The 22,785-nt window shown below is 34.0% G+C and overlaps 1 protein-coding gene across 3 annotated transcripts in view; it reads right to left on the bottom strand.

Moving 5' to 3' along the window:
- Positions 1–22,785, bottom strand: part of ATR (ATR checkpoint kinase) — a 103,365-nt gene that overhangs the window by 44,358 nt on the left and 36,222 nt on the right. For all 3 annotated transcript variants that reach the window (XM_022582664.3, XM_022582665.2, XM_089911045.1), the window contains 8 exons: positions 22,372–22,465; positions 21,253–21,378; positions 13,753–13,959; positions 12,561–12,674; positions 8,278–8,393; positions 4,465–4,585; positions 2,976–3,113; positions 1,934–2,144 (listed from right to left, as the gene is read on the bottom strand). In XM_022582664.3, coding sequence (XP_022438372.1) covers positions 1,934–2,144; positions 2,976–3,113; positions 4,465–4,585; positions 8,278–8,393; positions 12,561–12,674; positions 13,753–13,959; positions 21,253–21,378; positions 22,372–22,465 — 1,127 coding nt within the window. The remainder of the gene's footprint in view (positions 1–1,933; positions 2,145–2,975; positions 3,114–4,464; positions 4,586–8,277; positions 8,394–12,560; positions 12,675–13,752; positions 13,960–21,252; positions 21,379–22,371; positions 22,466–22,785) is intronic.

Here is a 22,785-nt window from a genome sequence, read left to right as displayed (position 1 = left end):
AAATAAATTAATCTAAATGTATTAGGGTATCTTACTTAGAATGTAACTACCAACAAGAAGATTGCTCAGAAGATTCCTGCTCCAACAGCACCATTATGACTTATCTTGCCTTGAACAGTCATTTAACTTATTTGAGCTTCTGTTTCCTCATTTATAAAAGGGAAATATTAGTATCTGTCTTGCCTTACTTACAATTCTGTTGTGACAATTAAATGTAAATTTATATTAAATGTTGAGGAGATATAAAGATGATACAAAAGATACAGAGATGAGTTATTTATTATTAATAACTATAAAAACACTGATAAAGTATAGCTATTAGTAGGAAAAAAGCAGAATTATAGAAATAGCCTTCTTTTTAATTTTAAAATTATTTGTTAACAATTTTTTTCCTGTGTTGCTATATATACAATATTAACTAATACAATGGAAATAAAAAGTAAAAGTACCTTTCAAGTAAAATCACAAATACTTTAAAATGGTAATTTTTTTAAAGAGTCTAAGAAAAGATCTAACTGAGAAGCTTCTGGACTATCCAGTTTAAGAATTCTTATTTAAAACTTATAAATTTCAATAACGACTCATAACAGCATGTAGAAAACAGGAAACAAATAAATTTCATAATCAAGATAGTAAATTTAAAAGAAATTATATTTAAAATAAATTCTTTACTTCCATCAAAATTTGTAAATCATTTCAAATTATGAGAAATGTTAAAGTATTGTACTTTTGAAACATTACAAATGTTACTCTTAAAAGCTAGAATTTTCATTACTATGTTAGTAAGAAATGGTAATAACGGAGTTCGCGTTTTATTTTTTTGTTATCATTTTCACATGCAGAAACAGAAACAAACATTCAATTGTTGAAATAATGTAAAATATATCAATAATTAGTCTCACTGCAGAGAAAAACATTCCCCTAAACATAATTATTTGCAAGTCCAAAAAATCTTAGAAAAATAACAAACTGTTGTGCTTAACAACAGGAATGTATGTGCTTCCACAGATATAGGAACAAGAGGGAAATGCTCACAAACAGAACTTGGTGTAAGTGAAGGCCTCTTTAAGGGTCTTAGTCAGTTTTTCCAATTAGCCTCGAAGCTTTGGGGGAAAATCATGTGATCCCACTAAATGGCTAAAGTATACAAGAAGCAGAAGTATCATATGCTTTACCCACTTGCTGCAAGAATGAAAAACACAAAAGTTCAAAGACATTAAGAGTATCTATTAATGTCTGATGAATATAATTCTTCTCACCAAGTGCTTGTATCATAGGGGCAAGTGTCATTTTAAACTCTAATGAGATTCTTCTTTTAGACACCTTTGTGGGAGTTGTAATATCACAGGGAAAGAAATAGCACGATAGTAGGTGTAGCAGAGTATAGTATAGTAACATATATTAAGCATATTTGGAGAGCCTGCTGGATACCAAACACTACCAGAGAAAGGGAAAGAAGAATAAAAAGAATGAGGTGAATTTAAAAAAGAAAAAAAAATAGGCCATGAAGTGAATGAAAGTAAACTCTTTGAAATTTAAAACTTAAATGTGAAAAAGACTGCAAAGAGTATCTTATAAGTGAAAAAGTATAAAGAACACTTCACTATTCATATATATACGCACTTAATTTATATCATCACCATCCCAATTAATCCTCAATCTTCTAAGGGAGATAAAATCAACCCTATTTTATGCAAAGAAAAATTGGGTATGTGTTTTGCTTAAGGAAGTGACAGTAAGAATTTAAAGAGAGGTTTTCTAACTATAAATTCACTGCTCTTTCTCAGTAAAAAGGCCATCTTAAAGGGGAAGAAAAGGCATGCAAGAAAACATAGGTCTTTTAAAAGCTAATGCTTAAATTACAGAACTGATACAGAAAGGAGCTAACTTGTTAATAATTAAGAGAAGGAAGTATACAGAAGTTATGACTTACTCATGGAGTCCACCTTATTTCTGATTGATTTGCCTTGTGGAAATTTTTCAGCATTCAGTGCCTGAAATTTGTGCCTTGCCCACTGTGTGAGATGGTCAAGCATGGAGAACACAGTCTGTGTACTGAGCTGACACAGATCAGATGCACTGTCTTGGGTACTTATGGTATGCTGATCGTCATGCTTTAGAACTGCCATAATTTCTGCATAAACCTAAGAAGAATCATTTTATGGTGAATAATATGTCTGCATAATATCATTTTACAATTACCTGACATATAAGACTAACCACTTTAAGGCAATAATTTTCAAAAGAAAAAAATCCATCATACATTAATAATAAATCATTTTTCTCGTCTATAATTAAGCCAATAAAATGTTTCCCTGAAAAGAAAATATACTGTAAAAGAGTCACAAGAGTAAATATAAAAATATTTAAAAATTCTTCTAGATTATTCAATAAATGATCACGAAACTACTTGTTAACTAGTAGAAAATAAAATTTTAAACAATATCTCACAGTATCTGTAAAAATCAATTTCAGAGTAATTGAAGGGCATGTTAAAACAAAAGGATCAAAAAGATGTAGGAAAATATGTTCATGACATTGGATAAGAGAAGGCATCACATAAAAGGTTTAAATTAAAAAGCTATAAAAGATTTATAAATTTGGCATTTATATTTAAGATTTCTGCATGGCAAAAGGTATAAACAAAGGTTAAAAAGAAAACCACTAACTGGAAAAAATTTCTGTGAGATATGACTGGCACAAACTGGTATCCAGAATACATATCGAACTACCAATTATTTAAAAAGGACACACACATACACAACCACAAATAGGTAAAGGATATGAACTAAGCATTATATAACTCTTTGATAAATAAAAGTATAAAAAAAGGATTTTGTAAGCATTTTCATATGTACTTACATATTATAGCATACCTTGATCTACATTTCCTACTAATATGTAGCCTTTTTAATACTAATCATACTGCATAAATGTTTGGACAAACAGAAACCAAATAAAATGATATTTCTTACCTCCTGCTGATCTTCTTGATTACAACCCAACAAAACATACACTAGAATATGTGGAAGAAGATAGATGGTCACCTTGAAATCATGCTTCATCATAATGCTACAGCAGGTGAAGATTTTACTGGCAAGATCATGCCGCACCTATAAACTCCAATGGTTTAGAGAGAGTAAGTAGTTTTATTCATTTTATTCTTTTGATTAATGCCAAAAAATAACATGTGAGCTAATTTAACATTGCAGAGTGGGTATTCTATGGAGAAATGCACTCAAAGCAGGGAGAATTTCAGATCACCATCCCTTTGGTCAAGTGCCTGAACTGCTGACACCCCTACAGGCAATGTAGCTACCTGGGCTGCCGACTATCTCAGCAAAAATGGTCTTTTCCCCTTACAGTTCATTTTAAAATGAATCACGTTTTGTTACAGATTAACTTCCCTAAATACAGAATATTTTACTTAGCTAACTTTAAATTTAGTATATTTATTCCTTGAGCACATAGATGAGGAAAGTAACCAGAAGGTATTCTCTGGGCCAGCACATTAAGTACAAGATCACATTTTTATTAAGTAATAAACAGTGATTAACTATAGGAAACAAAATGAAAGAAATAAAACAATTAAATTACTTGGTGTTAGAGTCAAATTTTATTGGTATAATCTAACCTTCAATTTACCAACATTACTGTTCTCTTATAAAAATTTAAAGGCTTTTTCTTCTTCAAATACAAATCCTTCACTTAAAAAAAAAAACAAACTAAATTACAACTAAATAAAATATTCCATAGCTGAAAATAATTAAAGAGTATTAATTTAATATTTCACATATTTTCAGTATGTTCATTAAAAAACGAGAGACACTTTCTTGAAATTACCAGGTACAAATTATAGTAATATTTTAAAACACTAACAGAAATATGAATTAAAAACAAAAGTTGTGAAATTTAAATACACCTTAAACATTTTGGGTGAACACAGGGTACCTTTTTGTTTGTCAGGTATGTAAAAATTTCATATTAGGAAAACGTCAGAAATATACCTCTATTTTTCCATGAAATTTCATTTTTAAAAAACCTCTACTTTTATTTTGGAGGAAGTTCAGATAATGTATCCTCTTTTAGAAGTAGCCACTAAGGGATAATATTATCTTTTTATTACCTAAGAAATCGTTTTATTATGTAAAAAAGTCTGATAAAGCATTTATATCCTTTTAAACAGTATTATTTTACAACCTTAAATGAACAGACATAATAGACATTTTACAAACACATGAAGAACATAGCAATTTGCTTGATAAAACAACTACCTTCTTACTCAGAAACTGTTACTAGTAACAACAGAGAAATTGTTACTCTCTAGTAGTAAACATTTCCTATGAAAACTTCTATATCAGCACAAATATTACAATTCCTACTGTGTGTACTATGCATTCAGATAGATGTTCTCGTTTCCTTTACAATTTCTGTTCAGTTAAAAATTCTGAACAGAGTTCTTACCTTTGTTATAAGATAACCTGCCCAAGATGCTGACCATTCTGCAAAGTTATTACCTAATTTACTTAAGTAAATTGGCTTCTTTACTCCAGACCAATCTGTTGACTTCTGCGAACTCTTATATCTGTAATTTTAAAAATTGTTTATTAAAAAAATATATATATATTTTATAATATAATATATATATATATATCCATCTGTTTAGAACTTCAGTAAAGAAAGCATAAGAAACTACATCAACTCTTTCACTGACTACCTCACTACTGCCTTGCCTTTATTGAAATCTGGCTAAAGACATTACTTTCCCTAAAGCCTTCTTAATGGCAGGGCAGTAGGTCATTCATGCACACCCCAAGTACTTCAAAGGATTTAAGTCTGCTTCCTCCCTTCCTCAATGCTCCTTTCAGATCCTTCCAACCCCATCATTGTACGAGAAAGATCTGTTCCTTTGAGGTTCAAGCCACCCAGGTATATATACTATTCTCTACTCCTCATTATGGGCATCTACCAAACCCATTGATTACCAAACTCACTGATAAATTTAGTAAATTGCTCTGCATTTTCTTTCTTCACCAAGTTTTATCATCCTGAGTGACTTCAATGTCTGGCTGGACCATCTAGTCAAAATGAAAACTTCTCAATGACTTTCCCCTCTACTTCTTTATCGGGACTCCCTTCCCAATACAGAGAAAGTTCTTCACTTCCAAAATGTACTATTTAGACCTCACTTTATGGCCAGTTTCCCAAAGTTCCAGTTCTTTTGCTCAGTTACTCTGACACATCTGTTCTCTCACTGAAACCTTTTGTCCCTTGACTCTGCTAAACTCTCCTGATCTATAATACCCTCCTTTCATTACCTCTCTCCCTAGCCAGCTTGGTCTCCACAGTGCTTCACTTCAAGTACTCTCTTGGTAATATCCTGTATGCACTCCACTCCCACATTTTCTTTACCAGCTGTACCCATCCACCAAGCTCCCAACCTTGGATCAGTCTAAATGCCTGCCTTCACTGAAATGATACCTAGGCCACTGCATTGATAGAGGAAAAATCATTAAATTGCTTATGAGATTAGTACTACTACATATCTTAGTCTTCAACCTCAACGGACCTCTACGCTGCCCAGAAATCCTTTTAAGTTTTCCTTATCAGCTCTCTCTTCTCTTTCCACAGTGGCTATTTCAAATCATCACCGCTCTCCTTACATCACCTATACCAACTCCACTGCCACTTTCAGCCAATAATCTCATCTCCTATACTTCTTACTTCATGAAAAAAAAAAAAAAGAAGAAACCATTAACACAATCCCACAACTAAATCTGTAAAATTTGCTGAGTTCCATCCATTATTTTATCTTCCCCTATTACAGAGAAAGAGATTTCACTTCCTCTAATCTAATCTCCCATTAGATATATGGCTACCATTTTGGATGCCCCTCGGGGTCCCTATTATATCAATTACCACTTCTCTCTTCCATAACTTCAACATGATCCTTTCTATTTGCTCCTCAGTGTTAACACTTAAACATGTTCAAACAGGTCTCATCTTACCCATGTGTACAGCAATTTTTTGAGGTGAGTGGGTTCCTTTTTAATCACCAATGCAAGGTTAGGAAATGACAAATATAATTAATGCCCTATACTCAAGGTTCTCGGCAAACATTATATATTTCACTGTATCACAAATTGCTAAAAACTGAAAAACCCAATAATCTCTCAGTTAACCATCACTATTTTGAATCTTCATGAATTCTCTAGATGATTTTACCAAGTTTTATGGTAAACTTAGTTAGAAAACTACTGATATTGGGGTACAAGTCAGGTTCTGTCAAGACACATCCTGATATTTTCTCCTAAAATTATTTCTGTGGCAATTTTGAACTGTAGTTGATCTATCTAGTTCTAAAAATCAAATCTCCCAAACATAGCCATCCCTTTGACCTAGGTTTAGTGACTGCGTATAAACAGCCCAAGTGAAAAAAAAATAAATTAGAGTATAGAAGTGTAACTTTAAAGCAGCAAAAACAAGGATATGGTTTTAGGAAGTCTTTTATTTCTCCTAGGCCCTGTGGAGAAAATATCAAGCAGTCCAAGCTATAAAACTGCCCTACAGGCTAACCTGGTATCTTGGTGTTTCATACAAAAGTGAGTCAATTCCATTAATATTGCTCTCTATTGACTTCTTACATTTATGAGGTGGTGATTTCAATGAGCAGATTCCAGCTAGATAAATTGAACTTCTACCATTGAGGGACCATCTGAGAGGTTCCTTCAAACTCCCAGATATAAAAGTAGAAGGATCATAAGAATTCTCATTGCTTTGCTAAGATCACTCTTATAAATGACCACTTAAATATTCTTCTTATGAAAGAATAAGAAGTTGGCAGAAAATGTTGGCTTCTTAAGAAATACTAAATTGAATAACAAGTGGGCAGAAATGGTGGCTTCTACTTCACATGAAGTAGGGAATAGCCACACTACCCCTTCCAAAAAAAAGCAAAATTCAACAAGCTGACATTGAATAAGCATTTATTATTGAGTCTAAGTCAAATGTCAGGCACTCTGCTAGGTACTTTTTAACATTATCTTCTCTATTCCTAACAGTCATATAACGTAAGTAAAGCTATCCACATTTTCAAGATGAAAAAAACTGAGACTTGGAAATATTAAGTAAATTGCCCAAGATTTTTAGAGTGAGCAAATGCAGAGTCAAGATTCAAATTTCGGGGCTTCCCTGGTGGCGCAGTGGTTGAGAGTCTGCCTGTCAATGCAGGGGACACGGGTTCGTGCCCTGGTCTGGGAAGATCCCACATGACGCGGAGCGGCTGTGCCTGTGAGCCATGGCCGCTGAGCCTGAACGTCCGGAGCCTGTGCTCCGCAATGGGAGAGGCCACAACAGTGACAGGCCCGTGTACAGCAAAAAAAAAAAAAAAAAAAAAAAAAAAGATTCAAATTTCGGTCTACATGACTCTAAAAACCATAAACTTTCCACGAGATCACAGAAACTCTTAAGCATCTATATGTGCTATAAAATATAGATAAATGGAGAAGTATGGAATCCTCAAAAAAGAAAACACAAACATTTATTTTACATCTTTAAACAATGCTCTTCCTAAGAAATAAAATGATGTTTAAAAGGTTTCTAAATATTAAAGGGTATCTAGCAAATAAGTATGCATACTTAAGGGCTTTTATAAAGGATTTTACTACATGTCTACTAAGGCTCAAAGACTACATTTATGCAAGGTCACATATCCAATAAGCTTGTGACTTAGACTACCTAAAATTAAAGTTTCTAACTAAAAATTATTTATGGCCTTCAATCAGTCCTAACAAAGTTATTAAAATGGGGAGGAAAAAAGGTAGAAAATACTTTTTTTAAAAGTAGAAGGAGAAAATATTTTCATGAGGAGAAATTGGTAGGGCTAAAAATCTCTAATCTCTAACCGGGATTACTAAAGGCTTTGGGACTAGCTTTAAATTCTTAAATTTCTGTGTTAATTAGACCCATCAAAAATTTCAACTCACATTCAATTTAAAGTAGATTTTTCAAAGTACTACTGACAGTTGAATTAAAAAAAAAAATCAATCCTTTCAGCTTCAATGAATTTGTCTAAATACTAAATAAAGTTACAGAATTTAAACAATGAGCAGACTATACTTCTCATTTTGACAATATTATAAGCATAAATCTTAGTGCAAAACACATATTAGAACATACTAAAAATACTTTTAATGCTAAAAAGTTATATCAAGGATAACATTTAGTTTATAAAATTAAAAACAATTTTATGAAAATAGTTTTAATGAGTCTACAGACCTAGTATTTAGATGAGGTTCCAGTATTTCCCGAACATGCTCGGGAAATCTCCTCCACAATTGGTGACCTGGGCCATCGGTCTGCATCTCTCTACAGTCATAAATAGAAAGCAACTCCTACAAATACATATTTTACAGTTGTAAATCATCAATGAAACAGATAAACCTTTACATCCGTCAACATTCTTCACATTACAGCCATAAAAATACATAGAAAAATACATAAAATGATAAAATTTTGGAGTTGTCTCAATGCTTAAAACCATTTAGGTGACTTACTCAAGGTCACAAAGCTGTGGTAATATTTGAACATGCAATTTCTGTGTTGTACATAACATGTATTGAAACAAATGACTAAGCTATTTGGAGGAAAAAATTGGAATTTTCTATATTTGTAGAATTTTTAGAACTTAACCTTTTCTGAATTTTAATGAATGTAACTACAAATCCAAAATAGTTCAAAAATTCAAGATATCTCAAATTCTATATATAAAGTACTGAGCTTAAAATTCTGAAAATAAGATGCAAATGTTAAAGACCAATTTACTATTCAAGTCCATCAATGAAATGGTTATATTTTACGTTCCTGAAAATAAAACAAGTGGGATTTTATAAAGAAAAAGAAAAATCTTTGTCTCCAATATCAATCTTTAAAACAAGACAAATATGTTAGGGTATTATATCTCCCATCATCTACTATTCTTTCTTTCTAATTTCACTGAAAAGGACCACATGCAATAGATGTATTCCTAATAATTACAAAGTATAAATACTGTCTAATAGAATATGTACTTTATACTTATATTTAGCATTTTTTAATAAAAGTAAGGAAGTTTATGAAAGTTCAAATACAGAAATATTCAAAACATTTTCATTTAACTTTAAAATGTTATTAAAATTTTGTTTGAAGCCAGCTTTTTCTGATGCTTGCAAAGTCACTCTGGCTACAGAAGTCCTCATAATCAACCTCCAATAACAGACTTAGTAAATCAGCAATCGGCTAACTTTTTGGTCTTGGGACCATTTATACTTTTAGTGTTAGGGGAGGGGAATTAGATAAAGGCAGTCAAAAGGTACAAACTTCCAGTTATAAATAAATACTAGGGATGTATTGTACAACATGATAAATATTAATTAACACTGCTATATGTTATATATGAAAGTTGTTAAGAGAATAAATCCCAAGAGTTCTAATCACAAGGAAGAATATCTTTTTTAAAATTTAATTTTGTATCTATATGAGATAATCGATGTTCACTAAACTTATTGTGATAATCATTTCACAATGTAAGTCAAATCATTATGCTACACGTCTTAAACTTAGACAGCTCTGTATGTCAATTATATCTCAATAAAATTGGAAGAAAAAACAAAAAACACATATACTTACAGTTGTAGATCTTGCTTCATATTTCACTGAGAAAACAAGCAATCACAAGAGATCTCCACAACTTCCATGCTAATATCTCCCCAGCCTGGCAATATCAGTATCAGTGCTTATATGCTCTGCTTTCTCTTTTGTTACTACAGATGAGTTGTTTTTTCCTTTTTAATTTACTCTAATTTAATGAGTCACAATTGTATGTTTTATTTTTTAATTAATTAATTAATTAGTTAATATATGGCCGCGTTGGGTCTTCGTTGCTGTGCGTGGGCTGTCTCTAGTTGTGGCGAGCTGGGGCTACTCTTCACTGCAGTGCGCAAGCTTCTTTTTTTTTAACATCTTTATTGGAGTATAATTGCTTTACAATGGTGTGTTAGTTTCTGCTTTATAACATCAGCTATACATATGCATATATCCCCACATCTCCCCTCTCTTGCATCTCCCTCCCACCCTCCCTATCTCACCCCTCTAGGTGGTCACAAGGCACCAAGCTGATCTCCCTGTGCTATGCGGCTGGAGGGGGAAGGGTAAGCTGGGACGAAGTGAGAGAGTGGCATGGACATATATACACTACCAAAGGTGCGCGGGCTTCTCATTGCGGAGGCTTCTCTTTTTGCAGAGCATGGGTTCTAGGCACGTGGGCTTCAGTAGTTGTGGCGCATGGGCTCAGTAGTTGTGGCTCGTGGGCTCTAGAGCACAGGCTCAGTAGCTGTGGCGCATGGGCTTAGTTGCTCTGTGGCATGTGGGATCTTCCCGGACCAGGGCTCAAACCTGTGTCCCCTGCACTGGCAGGTGGATTCTTAAACACTGCACCATGAGGAAAGTCCCTTGTTTGTTTTTTTTCTTTTTAAATTTTTTTTTTTGGCTGCGCCAGGTCTTAGTTGCAGCATGCAGGCTCTAGTTCCCTGGCCAGGGATCAAACCCAGGCACCCTGCATTGGGAGTATGGAGTCTTAACCCCTGGACCACCAGGGAAGTCCCAAATTGTGTTTGTTTTTAATTAAGGCTACTCTTTCCACTGGTACACTATATTCCACATCTCTTTACCTATTTAAAATAGTATTATACCAATTCTCTTATACAACAACGCTGTTCTCCTCCCACTGAACTGTTCCCAAGCAACAGATAAACATGTTGTTTTTTTGTCATCTTTACGCCCTTTCCTCCCCAGCTACTATCTCATTCTTTCGCCCTCCTTGATAGCAACACTTCTCAAAAGAGTTTCTGTAATTTCTCTAATTCTCTCTTCCCACATGTTCTTAAAAATACTCTAATGAGGCTTTCTAAACTACACTGAAACTGCTCTTGTCAAGGTCACCAATGACCTTTATGTTAATACAGCCAATGGTCAATTCTCAACCCTGAAATTATCAAACCTATGATCAGCATTTGGATCACTCCATACTTCCTGAAACACTTTGTCTTCCAGAACACCATATTCTCCTACCTTATTGGTAGCTCCTTCTCAGTTTTCTTACTTTTTCCCTCTTCTCACTGAGCTCTCATTTTCCAGGTCTCAATTATTAGAACCTTTTAATCTATACATACTCCCTCTCTTGATCATCCCATCCAGAATCACAGATGTAAATGCTATCTCTACTATGAACTATGAAAACTTCCAAATATGTTTAAATCATACCTCTAACCATGAATTTCAGACCTGAATATCTAACAAAATAAAAAATCTTTTAATTAAAAAAAAATCATGAAAAGGGGCAAAAAAAGTCAAACTGGAAAAATATTCATTACACGTATGGTAGACATAGGGTTAATTTCCACTACATCAAAATAGGTCTTAAAAAATCAGTTAAGGGCTTCCCTGATGGCACAGTGGTTGAGAATCTGCCTGCTAATGCAGGGGACACGGGTTCAAGCCCTGGTCTGGGAAGATCCCACATGCCACGGAGCAACTAGGTTCGTGAGCCACAACTACTGAGCCTGCGCATCTGGAGCCTGTGCTCCGCAACAGGAGAGGCCACGATAGTGAGAGGCCTGCGCACCGCGATGAAGAGTGGCTCCCGCTTGCCACAACCAGAGAAAGCCCTCGCACAGAAATGAAGACCCAACACAGCAAAAATAATAAATAAATAAATAAACTCCTACCCCCAGTATCTTAAAAAAAAAAAAAAAAATCAGTTAAAAAAAAGACCAATACCAAGGAAAAAATGGGAAAAGATCATGTAGAGAAAATTCACAAAAAAGCAACAAATATATAAAAGATGTTACACCTCTCTCATAATTAAATGTAAATTAAAATGAAACAACATCATTTTTTATTTGTCACTGGCAAAGACTTAAAATTTTAATTAAGGGCAGGTTTGTCAAGGGAATATAAACTGGTGAAACTTTTTTGATGAAATCTATCAAACGTAAACTCTGTATCTGCTCTGAGACATTTTAATTTCTGGATATTTATATTATTGATATATATTCACTCAAGTACTTAGAAATTATGCATGTTTTCAAAATCATTTTTTTGTAAAAACAAAACACTGAACACAACCTAAATGTGTTAAATAAATTTCTTAAACAAATTACGGCACGTTCATACTGAATATTAAGTCATTGAAAAGAATGAATTAGAGATATATGTACTGACATGGAAAATTACACAAGATAAGACTATTAAGCACAGAAGAAAATCAAGTACTATGATCTGCTTGTTTGGTGAAGGAAACATATATATATTTGTATATACATAGAAAAAACTTCAAAGTACATATAATAATCTGTTAGGAGGGTACACTTCTGTACTCTTTGAAATTTTTGTTTAGAACTTGTATTACTTTGATAATAAAAATGACAGTCAAAAAAAAATAGGAGTTTCTAAAGCATAGAATTTACAACTTTCTTACTAGAATTTAATAACATAAAGCCAGTAATGTCTATATGCACTCTTACCTGAATGGCATAAGCAGCTGAATCTTGAGCTCGGCTGTTATCTGCATATGCGAGGTAAGCTCTTGTTAGTTCCATCAATAATCCATAGGCAAAGTTTGCATCTTCTACTCCAGTCTCAATAAGAACAAGAAAAAATTACAGGCTAATTTGTATACATTTTCTTAAACTGTACCTCATTCCATGGTGAATTTAACTTAGTCACCTAAGTCAATTTAACTTAGAAAAGGAAAGCTCAGTAAGGTTTAAACAAAGTTTGGTACCAAGACTAAAATATAATCTGTAGCTAAGAAGCCAAATCTAAGGCTTTTCAGACCATTTATAAAGTGTTAGACTCATTCAACTTTTACATAAATCCAGCAATTTGCATTTTTTGTTTTTTACCTCTTAGAAAGAAAATTGTACATATAGAATTTCCTAACTTGCATTCTGTAGAACCTTGGTCAGCTGAGAAGCTCCAAAAAATAAATTTCACACACTCTTCTCTAGGAGATTCATAACATTCCCCAATATATTAAAAGTTCTGTTTAATTTTGTTTTACAAGATTTCCCACACTCATTCGACTATGGAAACATTTTTATATACACACTATTAAAACACCCTGGGAATCAGTTTCCCATGGAGACACTTAGCAATTGTGTTTAAATAGTAAAATTTAAATAATTAGATTTTAAGTATCTGTCGTGATTAGGTTAGAAAGCTTATTTATTTTTTTTGTTTTATTTATTTTTGGCTGCGTTGGGTCTTCGCTGTGGTGCGTGGGCTTCTCATTGCGGTGGCTTCTCTTGTTGCGGATCATGGGCTCTAGGCGCGGGGGCTTCAGTTGTGGCACGCAGCCTCAGTAGTTGTGGCACACGGGCTTAGTTGCTCCACAGCATGTGGGATCTTCCCGGACCAGGGATCGAACCTGTGCCCCCTGCATTGGCAGGCAGATGCTTAACCACTGTGCCACCAGGGAAGTCCCTAGAAAGTTTATTTAAAAGAACATAGCACACTAGACTGGACTCCAACTTTATAGTTTTTGGCTAAAGGTCTCTGCAATAGTATTAAGGAATAAACTCAGAAATTACCTAAATTGTCTAGTTTAGATCAAGCTGCCACTAAGGATAACCTGAACAGTTTCTTGTAAATGCAATATAGAAACCCCATTAGGCCAGTGAACTCTTCTGGTCATTCCAAATTACCAGAACTTACCACAAATGTAAAATCTTTTCCTTGGGTTTCAGTGGTTGAGAAATCTAGCCGACCTGGATCTATTGCTCCCAATTCCCCTAAGCATTCCCCACAGAGCAACCGAGCTTGAGAGTTTGCATCTTGGCAACCTTTCAAAAGCACTGTCACCAACTGTGAAATAACAGGTTCCACTGTTTCACTATCTGTTGCATATCTGATCAGTTTTTCCTAAAATAAAAGTAGAAAGTTTATATATAACTTCTACAAACTAGTATATTGTCCTAACCAGAAAGCTTAAAAATATTAAGGAATATCTGACAAATATTGACAAAATTAAATTACTATATCTTTAGTCTTTTCACCTAGTTTTTGCTGAGTTCACATAATATAGTCCACAATATGTTCTGTGGGATTAGAATCATTAAGTGTGCTTAAAAGTTTTAATCATTAATCCATTAAATAAAGTTACTGAGTATTATTACATCAGTATACAGAAATAAGACATGGTCTTATCCCAGTGAGTTTATAATCTAAAGGGAAAATAAACATGCAAACGAACAGATAAAATATCATACAATATGTACAATAACAAATATGTGTACAAGGTAAAGAAGAAATGAAGAAGATGAAAAAGAGCTCAGAGTATCTTTTCAAAGATAATAGATATTTTAGTAAATAAGTCAATAAGGAAGAGCTATTAATTAAAATAAGAAAACTGAGGAGTGTATAAAAAGCTAGTACAGCAGAAAAAGATATGGGAAAAGAGTCCTGTGGGGATGATTTAAAAAAAAAAGACATAGGAAGAAAGAGGTAGGCTTTATGAAAAAATATGTTGGTTCAAGTAATCTTTTTTCATCTATCTACTGAGGATGCTGTAAGAAAAACTGTTAGGCATAAGAAATGACTATTCTCAAGCCAGTTAGATTTAGATATTGTACCTGTGTGACCACTTTAGAACTACTTTGTTTACAAAATTTTCCTTCTAGCAAAAGTAAAGCATATATGAGCATCTCAAACTCCATGTTAAAACTGATTCAAATTAGAGTAATACGTTTCAAAAGAAAAATAAAAAGACATTTTATGTCATCCAGAAACTTCAACATTAACTCATTTAAATAACATTACAGGTTTATTCAGGCATACTTAAAATAGATGAACTAGTAACCAATAAACAGCAAAACTAATATAATTATAGACATACATTACCTTGCTAAAACCAGAAAACAATAAGGAAAAGAACATTTTAGTTGGCAAAGATAAATGCAGTTCATACTCAAGACGATACATACATGAACACTAAAGAAAGGTAATTTTAAAATATACCTCTCTCCTAAGTGCTTAAAAATGTTTTTACTTCACTTCTAGGTTAGATAAACTGGGTTTCATTTTTCAGCAAAAAATATTCAATTCCAAAAGAATTTATAAAATGAGTGTGTGTTCAATAAATAAATAAAGAAAGAAAAGAAAAGAAAAAAAACAAATCCATGTTTTTATCATGTCCTAAATGTCCATATACACTTGGGTCTATTTCTAGACTATTTTTTTCCCACTGGTCTGTCTGTTTACTCATGTACCAGTATCACACTGTTATATAGAGGCTGTAGAGTATATTAATGTCTGGGAGGGCTACTGAACTCCCACAGTTGCTTTTTTTTTCAGATTTTTCCTAGCTATTTTTTACATGTTTGTTTTTCCATCTTAACATTAGTATGAACTTCTCTAGTTAAAAAAACAAACAACTTGGCATTTCTTCGGGATGGCATTAAATTTATAAACTATCCTAGGGAGAATTAAAATCTTTGTAATATTGAGTCAACCTACCCAATAAATAAGGGGTGTTTCTGTTTGTTTAAATCAATTACATTTTTGTGTCTTTCAGAAGTGTTTCAGTTTTCCTCTTATTGGTTTATACATTTCTTGTTACGCTTACTCCTAAGTATATTATCTTTTTCTGTTACTACTGTAAATTGGGTTTTCCAACAAGTCTTCCAACTGGTTATTGTTGCTAAATGAAGATTATGATTTTTATATTCTCCTATCTTACTGAATTTGTTTGTTGTCTGAGCTAGTTTATTGATATTTTCTAGAGTTTTCCAAGTATATTAGCATGCCATCTGCAAATAGAGATAGTTTCATGTCTTTTCCAATTCTTATGCCTCTGATTGTTTTCTCTTATCTAAATTCATTGGTCAATATTTCCAACTGAATGTTAAATTGCAGTGGAGATAATGAGCAAGCTTGCTTTCAGTGGGAATGCATCTTATTTCCCCATCAAGTGTGCATGCGTGCATATGTGTGTGTGCACGTGTGTATGCAGTAAACATAAACACACATATGTATATGTATACATTTATAATATATTAGTACTATCCATCGATTCCTATTTTCTTTAGTGTTTTTATCTGAAATGGATAGTACAGTTTGTCAAAGGCTGTTTCAGCATTTATGAAAATAACAGTATGATTTTTTTCATTAATTCTATTATTAGTTCACTCACCATTTCCTCCTAACCTCCCAGGCCCAGGCAACCACTAATCTATCTTCTGTCTCTATGGGTTTGCTTGCTCAGGAGTATATATATTCATAATGTATCATCTTTGTAAGTTCCATATCTTCTATTGTATTTTTGTGAATTACGGCTTTTAGTATTATAAAGTACCCTTTTTTAGTCACATTTCATACTTTTTGGTTTCTATTCTACTTTGTCTAGGGGCAGAATCAGAATTCTTGCTTTCTTATTTCAACTTAAAAATCTGCTCACTCCTTTATTTTTAGCCTTTCTAAATAATTTATTTTATACGTGTGTATTACAAACTGCACAGAGTTGTTTCCTGCTTTGTAAGTCAATTTGTAATATTTTTTCTTTTAAGGTCTTTCACATTTATTAATATGCCTGATATGCCGGGCCTCAATTCTATAAGTTTTTTAAAATTATAATTAGCTCCTAAAAATTAATTTCTTTTGGTATAGAAGAAAATTTATACTTTTGTTCTAGAGGTGCCCTTTACACAAATATCTTTTGTAATGTCTCTGGTCTCTTTATTTAACCTTCTTTAACTGTTTACCAGTTTTAAATAGTATATTTTGATTCCTAGTTGTTGCCTACGCAATAGTGACTAAGCTCACTTAATTTATATCTTAGTCTCTTCTTCTCCCATTTAAAAACTTGCATAATTTCTATTTTATTAAAATATATAGCATTTACATAGAATTCTCCCAAATTTGTCCCCACCGTTGTTTCAGTTAAATATATAACTAGTAACCATAAGTTCTTTTGCCAAAGTCTCCCCAGTCATCTCTTGATTGAGTGAAGCCATTCTCTAGCATACCTCCTAGGAAGGGCTTGCTTGTGAAACTCATATTTCTTCAATTCTTTTTTTCATTGCGGAGAACAGGCTCCGGACGCGCAGGCTCAGCGGCCACGGCTCATGGGCGCAGCCGCTCCGCAGCATGTGGGATCTTCCCAGACCGGGGCACGAACCCGTGTCCCCTGCATCGGCAGGCGGACTCTCAACCACTGCGCCAGGAAAGTTCATTTCTTCAATTCTTGTATGTTAAAACTGTGTTTCTTATCTGTGATATTCTAAGGACAGCTTGGCTTATTTTTGTGTCCCTTACGTTTTTGAAAATGCTGCTATCCTCTAGGCTCACTCTGTATATTGCTGTTGAGAATTCTGATACTAACTTACTTTTCTTGCCCTTTTAAGTGATTTTTAAAAAAATATTTCACCTGTAGGTCCTGAAGATTTCTTATTATTAAAGTCTAAGATATGTCTCAGGGTTGACTATTCTGGCGTCAATGTTCACAGGTACACAATGGATCCTTTCATTTTATGAAATGAAAGTCTTTTATTTCCAGGAAATTTTCTTGGATTATAGTTTTAAATATTATGTTCTATTGTTTTATTTTTCTTTTTGAGAAACTCTATTTGTATGTGAAATCTTTGCCGAACTTCTATTTCACCTACTTCTTTGATCCTTTGTACTCCTTTCTCTAATCTCATTTTTGTTCTCTTGATAATTCTTCTGCCTTTCGTCAATGCTCCTTACTAAAGTTTTAGTCATATATATTCTCCCCCCACGGTCCTTATAATTTAACGTTCATTTCTTCAATTTCTTCAGTTCAGTCACCTCTTGTTTCATATCTTGTTTTTTTATCCATTTCTCTGTTTAAATTTCTCACTTAATTCTTTTTTTTTTTTGGCCACGCCACACAGCTTGCAGGATCTTAGTTCCCAGACCAGGGGTTGAACCTGGGCCCTCAGCAGTGCAAGTGTGGAGTCCTAACCACTGGACTGCCAGGAAATTCCCTTAATTCTTTTTTTATATCTGCAAATGCTTGCTTGAAATATTTAATTCAGGTTATAGTGCTAAGTCTAGTTTACTTATGCTTTATGATTGGTTTTGGGGTAGAAATTGTCATCAACCAAAGATTTAATTTTCATTTTCTGTTTTTGTCTTATAGTAACTTAGTATATGTATAGAACACATATTTTTTTCTATTTATATTGTGGGCCCTTCATAATAGCTGTATGCAGTTAACAGTAAGGATTTTGTAGTGGCTTACAAGATTCTGATTTTGTAAGTACTCTTTTCTGTCAGCATAGCTCAGTGTAATTTTTTTCATAAGTAGCTTTTACTGGCAGGAGAGTAGTATGGGGAGGTATATCTTTGATTTTGTGGATTTCTTTTTATTTCTGCAGGACCCTTAACATTCTCTCTCTTACTTTCTTCCTTCTGTTTACTACTGTCTCCAAAAAGTGCCTTCCCCTACCTATTCTTTTACTTCTCCCCAGAGATAATAGCTTCCAAAGACTGCAACCTTAGGGTCTACACACTTTCAAGTACCTTCCCCATAACCAATTCTCTGATGTACCACATCTTAGGCCAACTTTCAGTATCGTTGCACCTAGAGTGGGATCGTCTCGGTTGGTGATTTTGTCTTTGCTTTATCATCATCCATAGTTCCTTCAGTCCACTTTTTTTTCATAGGGTCTCCTCGGAATCTAACTGCTCTCGACACAAGCTTGTGGCATGAGCTCCAGAGATAGCTCTGCTGATTACATGTAATTTGAAGTTCATAGTATTCTCAGTCTCACAGTTGTGCTGAAGGTGTGACTTATGTGTGGTTTTATTTGCTCTCCTTTTTGCTATTTATGACGTTTTGCAGGGTATACAGAGATTCACATTTAGACATCCACCATTATCCCAGGATAACTTGGAAGTCCCTAGCAGCTTTATTTTCAATGGGCTCATTCTCAGATTTTTAATTATTAGTAAATATATCTTTTTATTATTTATTCTGCATTGTCATCCAAGTTTATTTTGGTCTCAACACAAACAACTTGTCCTTCTGGGATTTTACCATAGGGATTCACTTCAACCTGAACAGCATCAATTTTCATAAAGTGGTTATACGGTTGCTTAGTTTGATCTATAGCCTGATTTTTTTTGACACATAAGTTAAATTTTTCTGCTATCCACTGAGCTTAGCTGCCCTCTATTCCTTCAAAAATGTATATTCCTCCTTAAAAGTAAGGAGTAGAAGCTGTCATTTCTTTAATGTCAATGAGCCTCTGGTGACTACCCTAGAGTACAGCACTTTTGCAAGGTCAGTCCATCAAAATAGTTACGCATCCAAGGCTACATTAGCCGTCACCTTATTAACTGTCAAACCATCTTTAAGTGTGCTTTATTACTACATTATACCAAATTATTTGTTTATACAGTTATACAACTTTAGATCTATTTTTAGATAAACACTGTCTTTCAATGCACTCCTAAAGTATCTTTTCCTTTCTCTGTGGCTAAGATTTGAACTTTTAAAAGAATATCTTTTGTGTTTGTTCTTTCACGGACTCTCACAGCATCGCTACAAAGACTCTCTTGATCTCTAACCCTGTTATCTTACATCATTTTCCTACTCTGGTTATTGCTGTAGGTTCTTCTAGAGCTGCACTAAGATAGTCCAATAAGATAGCCACTATCCACATGCAGCTGTTTAAATTTAAATTAAGCAAAATTAAATAAAATAAAAAATTCAGTTCTTCAATCATACATTTCAAGTGCTCCAGAGAGCCACATGTGGCTAGTGGCTGCAATACTTATACAATGTGGTGCAGAACATTTCCATCCTCGCCAAAAATTCTTTTGGATAGCACTATTCAAGAACTTAACTGAACTGCTTTCAACTTTGATGTTACCTTCTTGCTATAGTTGGAAAAGAAACCATTTCCTTCTCTCTTTTTTCCTAGTGTTTTGGGCCAGTATACTGACTGTATTATCTACTGATAATCTAGATCTAAAGTTAGGAGGGTGTGAAACCTACAGTGAAGGAGATTCAAGGCTCCTCACATGTGGTAGGATCATCTCCATGTTGGCTGTTTCCCACACTGGTTACACAAGTGCACTGACTCTGAAGCATGTACTTGTTACCATCATGTATATCTTTTGTCCTAAGTAAATGCTTCCTTCTATCATGAAAACAAATATAACACAGTTTTGCAATTCAGTAACTCCCGAGGGTCTTAGGCTCTCATATCTTATCATATGGGTTCTTTTTCCTTTTTTTAAGATTTTTTTTTTTTTGCGGTACGCGGGCCTCTCACTGTTGTGGCCTCTCCCATTGTGGAGCGCAGGCTCAGCGGCCTCCGCGGCATGTGGGATCCTCCGGGACCGGGGCACAAACCCGTGTCCCCTGCATCAGCAGGCGGACTCTCAACCACTGTGCCACCAGGGAAGCCCTAAGATTTTTTTTGATGTAGACCATTTTTAAAGTCTTTACTGAATTTGTTACAATATTGCTTCTGTTTTATGTTTTGGTTTTTTGGCCACAAGGCATGTGGGATTTTAGCTCCCTAACCAGGGATTGAACCCGCACCCCATGCATTGGAAGGCGAAGTCTTAACCATTGGCCCACCAGGGAAGACCCATCATATGGGTTCTTGATATGCAAAAATGAATACCTCATTTAAAATTTTTCCACTTTATGATTTATAGTCTATAGTGATCTGGTATTTTAAATACCAATTCTCACTCTTACCAAGGTTAGGGATAATCTACATTATGCTGACAAGGAAAAGAATAAAGTTCATGGTCCCATAAAAAAGGAAATTTAAAAATTTAGCTTCATTAAAACACAGTTAATTCCATCAAAATGTAAAATGGCATAATTACTGAAATTGTATACGAAAGATAGCTACAGGAAGTTATATGAGAAAACTCACAAAAACTGCTGCTGTACAAACACAAACAACCCTTCCTCAGGAAGATGCAGTAAACCTAAAATATAACCGCCAAATCATGACAATTCAAAAACAACAAAAAAATATGCAAAGCTCTTCAGCCTCAAAGGGTATCTCATGAATTACTGATTCTAAGTCATATCGATAATCTTGGTAAAATAAAAATCACTTCTTTCATTGAACCTACTGAATCTCAAGCAAATACACCAATCGGTCATCTTTTCTTTAAACTTCCAACCTTTCTTTTCTATAGCTCTTTAATTATATCTTGGTATACCTGATTTTTATACAAGGTTTCCTTCAAGCTTGTAAGAGCATGAATACGAACATCTACATTTTCATGTTGAATTGCTTTCATTGATAGCTGAAGAGTTGTCTGAAGATCAGTACTCTCAGAGGTCTCCTATATAAAGAGCACAGAGAGATACACCTTATCAATTAACCACTTCAGGAACCATTTCAGAAGGCCTGTATTTCCTACATAGTTACCATTAAAGTAGTTAAGCTGTACCCCAATTGAAAGCAGTTTTAAAAAATAATTTCTATCTCTTCCTTTGTATAGCATATGAACTTTTAGTAATTCTCAGGGAAAGGGATTTCATTCAAAAATCTTTAGATCTGGAGAAAAATTTTATTTCAACTAAAGACTTTACTTATCCAAAATAAATCCTTCTTGGTAAGAAAGGCAAGTTTCCCTTAATTTACAAAGGGCTACACAATAGCCTTGAACGAGGTCTACAGATTAAGCAGATAATTCACCCCTTATTTTGACTTACTTTCTTATGACTGATGATTTACCCAGTAAAAAAGCATATAAAGTCTTCAGAATCAATCTTGCGATCTGTAGTCAATACATCTGCTATTCTGACCCAAGGTCAGGTATCCCACTTCCTGCCCTAAAATTCTATGGAATCATCACTAATATTTTTATAATTTCAGAGAGTTCACTGAACTTCAGGATGTTGGAACTACAGATGATTCCCCTTGTAATCAGATCTAAGCTCAGAATCAGATCTGACACTCCCATAACATGGTTTGTAGCACAAAAAAATTGGAATCCTCCCACAGCTTTTTTTCTTTACTCAGAGTATACAGCTACAGTCACTTCTTTTAGGGACTGTAAGTAAGAACATAGTGATCTGGGTAGTAAAGGCATAAGAACTGTATCCTTTGCTCTCTGTTCTATCTAATCCTATTACATCTTTGATCTAGATGAAAACTTCCTTCTAAAAATCATGGACTCAAGATAGGATTATCTAGTCATCAGAAATTACCCACCAGAATATGACTATAATATCCTTAGATATGATTCTAAAGAATCTCTACTCAGTGCTCTGGAACTCAGGGATAATTTTGTATCAATGATCTCCTAAACCATACATAAAAAATTAAATACCTTTCTGTATTCCTGTAGAACTGCTTTTATTTTTTTTAATTCTGGATGATCAGGTAAAAAATATATTTCATGAAGAAAGTCTTGTACAGCATCCCTAATAGTTAGGTGGAAGAAAAAGAATTACTTGCCAAATATGAAATTAAAAAAAACACAAAGCAGAGGTTGAAACTAAGGCCAACTTAATTCACACTTGAAAGTGCTAGTTGACTGTTGACATGCAAATTATTTTTCCTAACCATGTCTAGGATTCTCAGGTAATAGTGACAAATAATCAAATCTAACAAAATCACCCTGTGGCAGTCTGCTACATTGGTGGCCCTGAATAATCTCTATGTCTTGGTATATACTCCTTTGTGTAGTCATTTCACCTTCAATTTGGGCTAGGTGTGTGACTTGCTTTAAAAAACAGAATGT

Source organism: Delphinapterus leucas, chromosome 4 (assembly GCF_059928025.1).
Source record: "Delphinapterus leucas isolate spDelLeu-1000000601 "Yukka" chromosome 4, BTC_Dleu_Yukka2, whole genome shotgun sequence".
Classification (NCBI taxonomy): domain Eukaryota; kingdom Metazoa; phylum Chordata; class Mammalia; order Artiodactyla; family Monodontidae; genus Delphinapterus; species Delphinapterus leucas.
The sequence above is the reverse complement of the archived record's forward strand: the minus strand, read 5'-3'. Positions and strand labels throughout refer to the sequence as shown.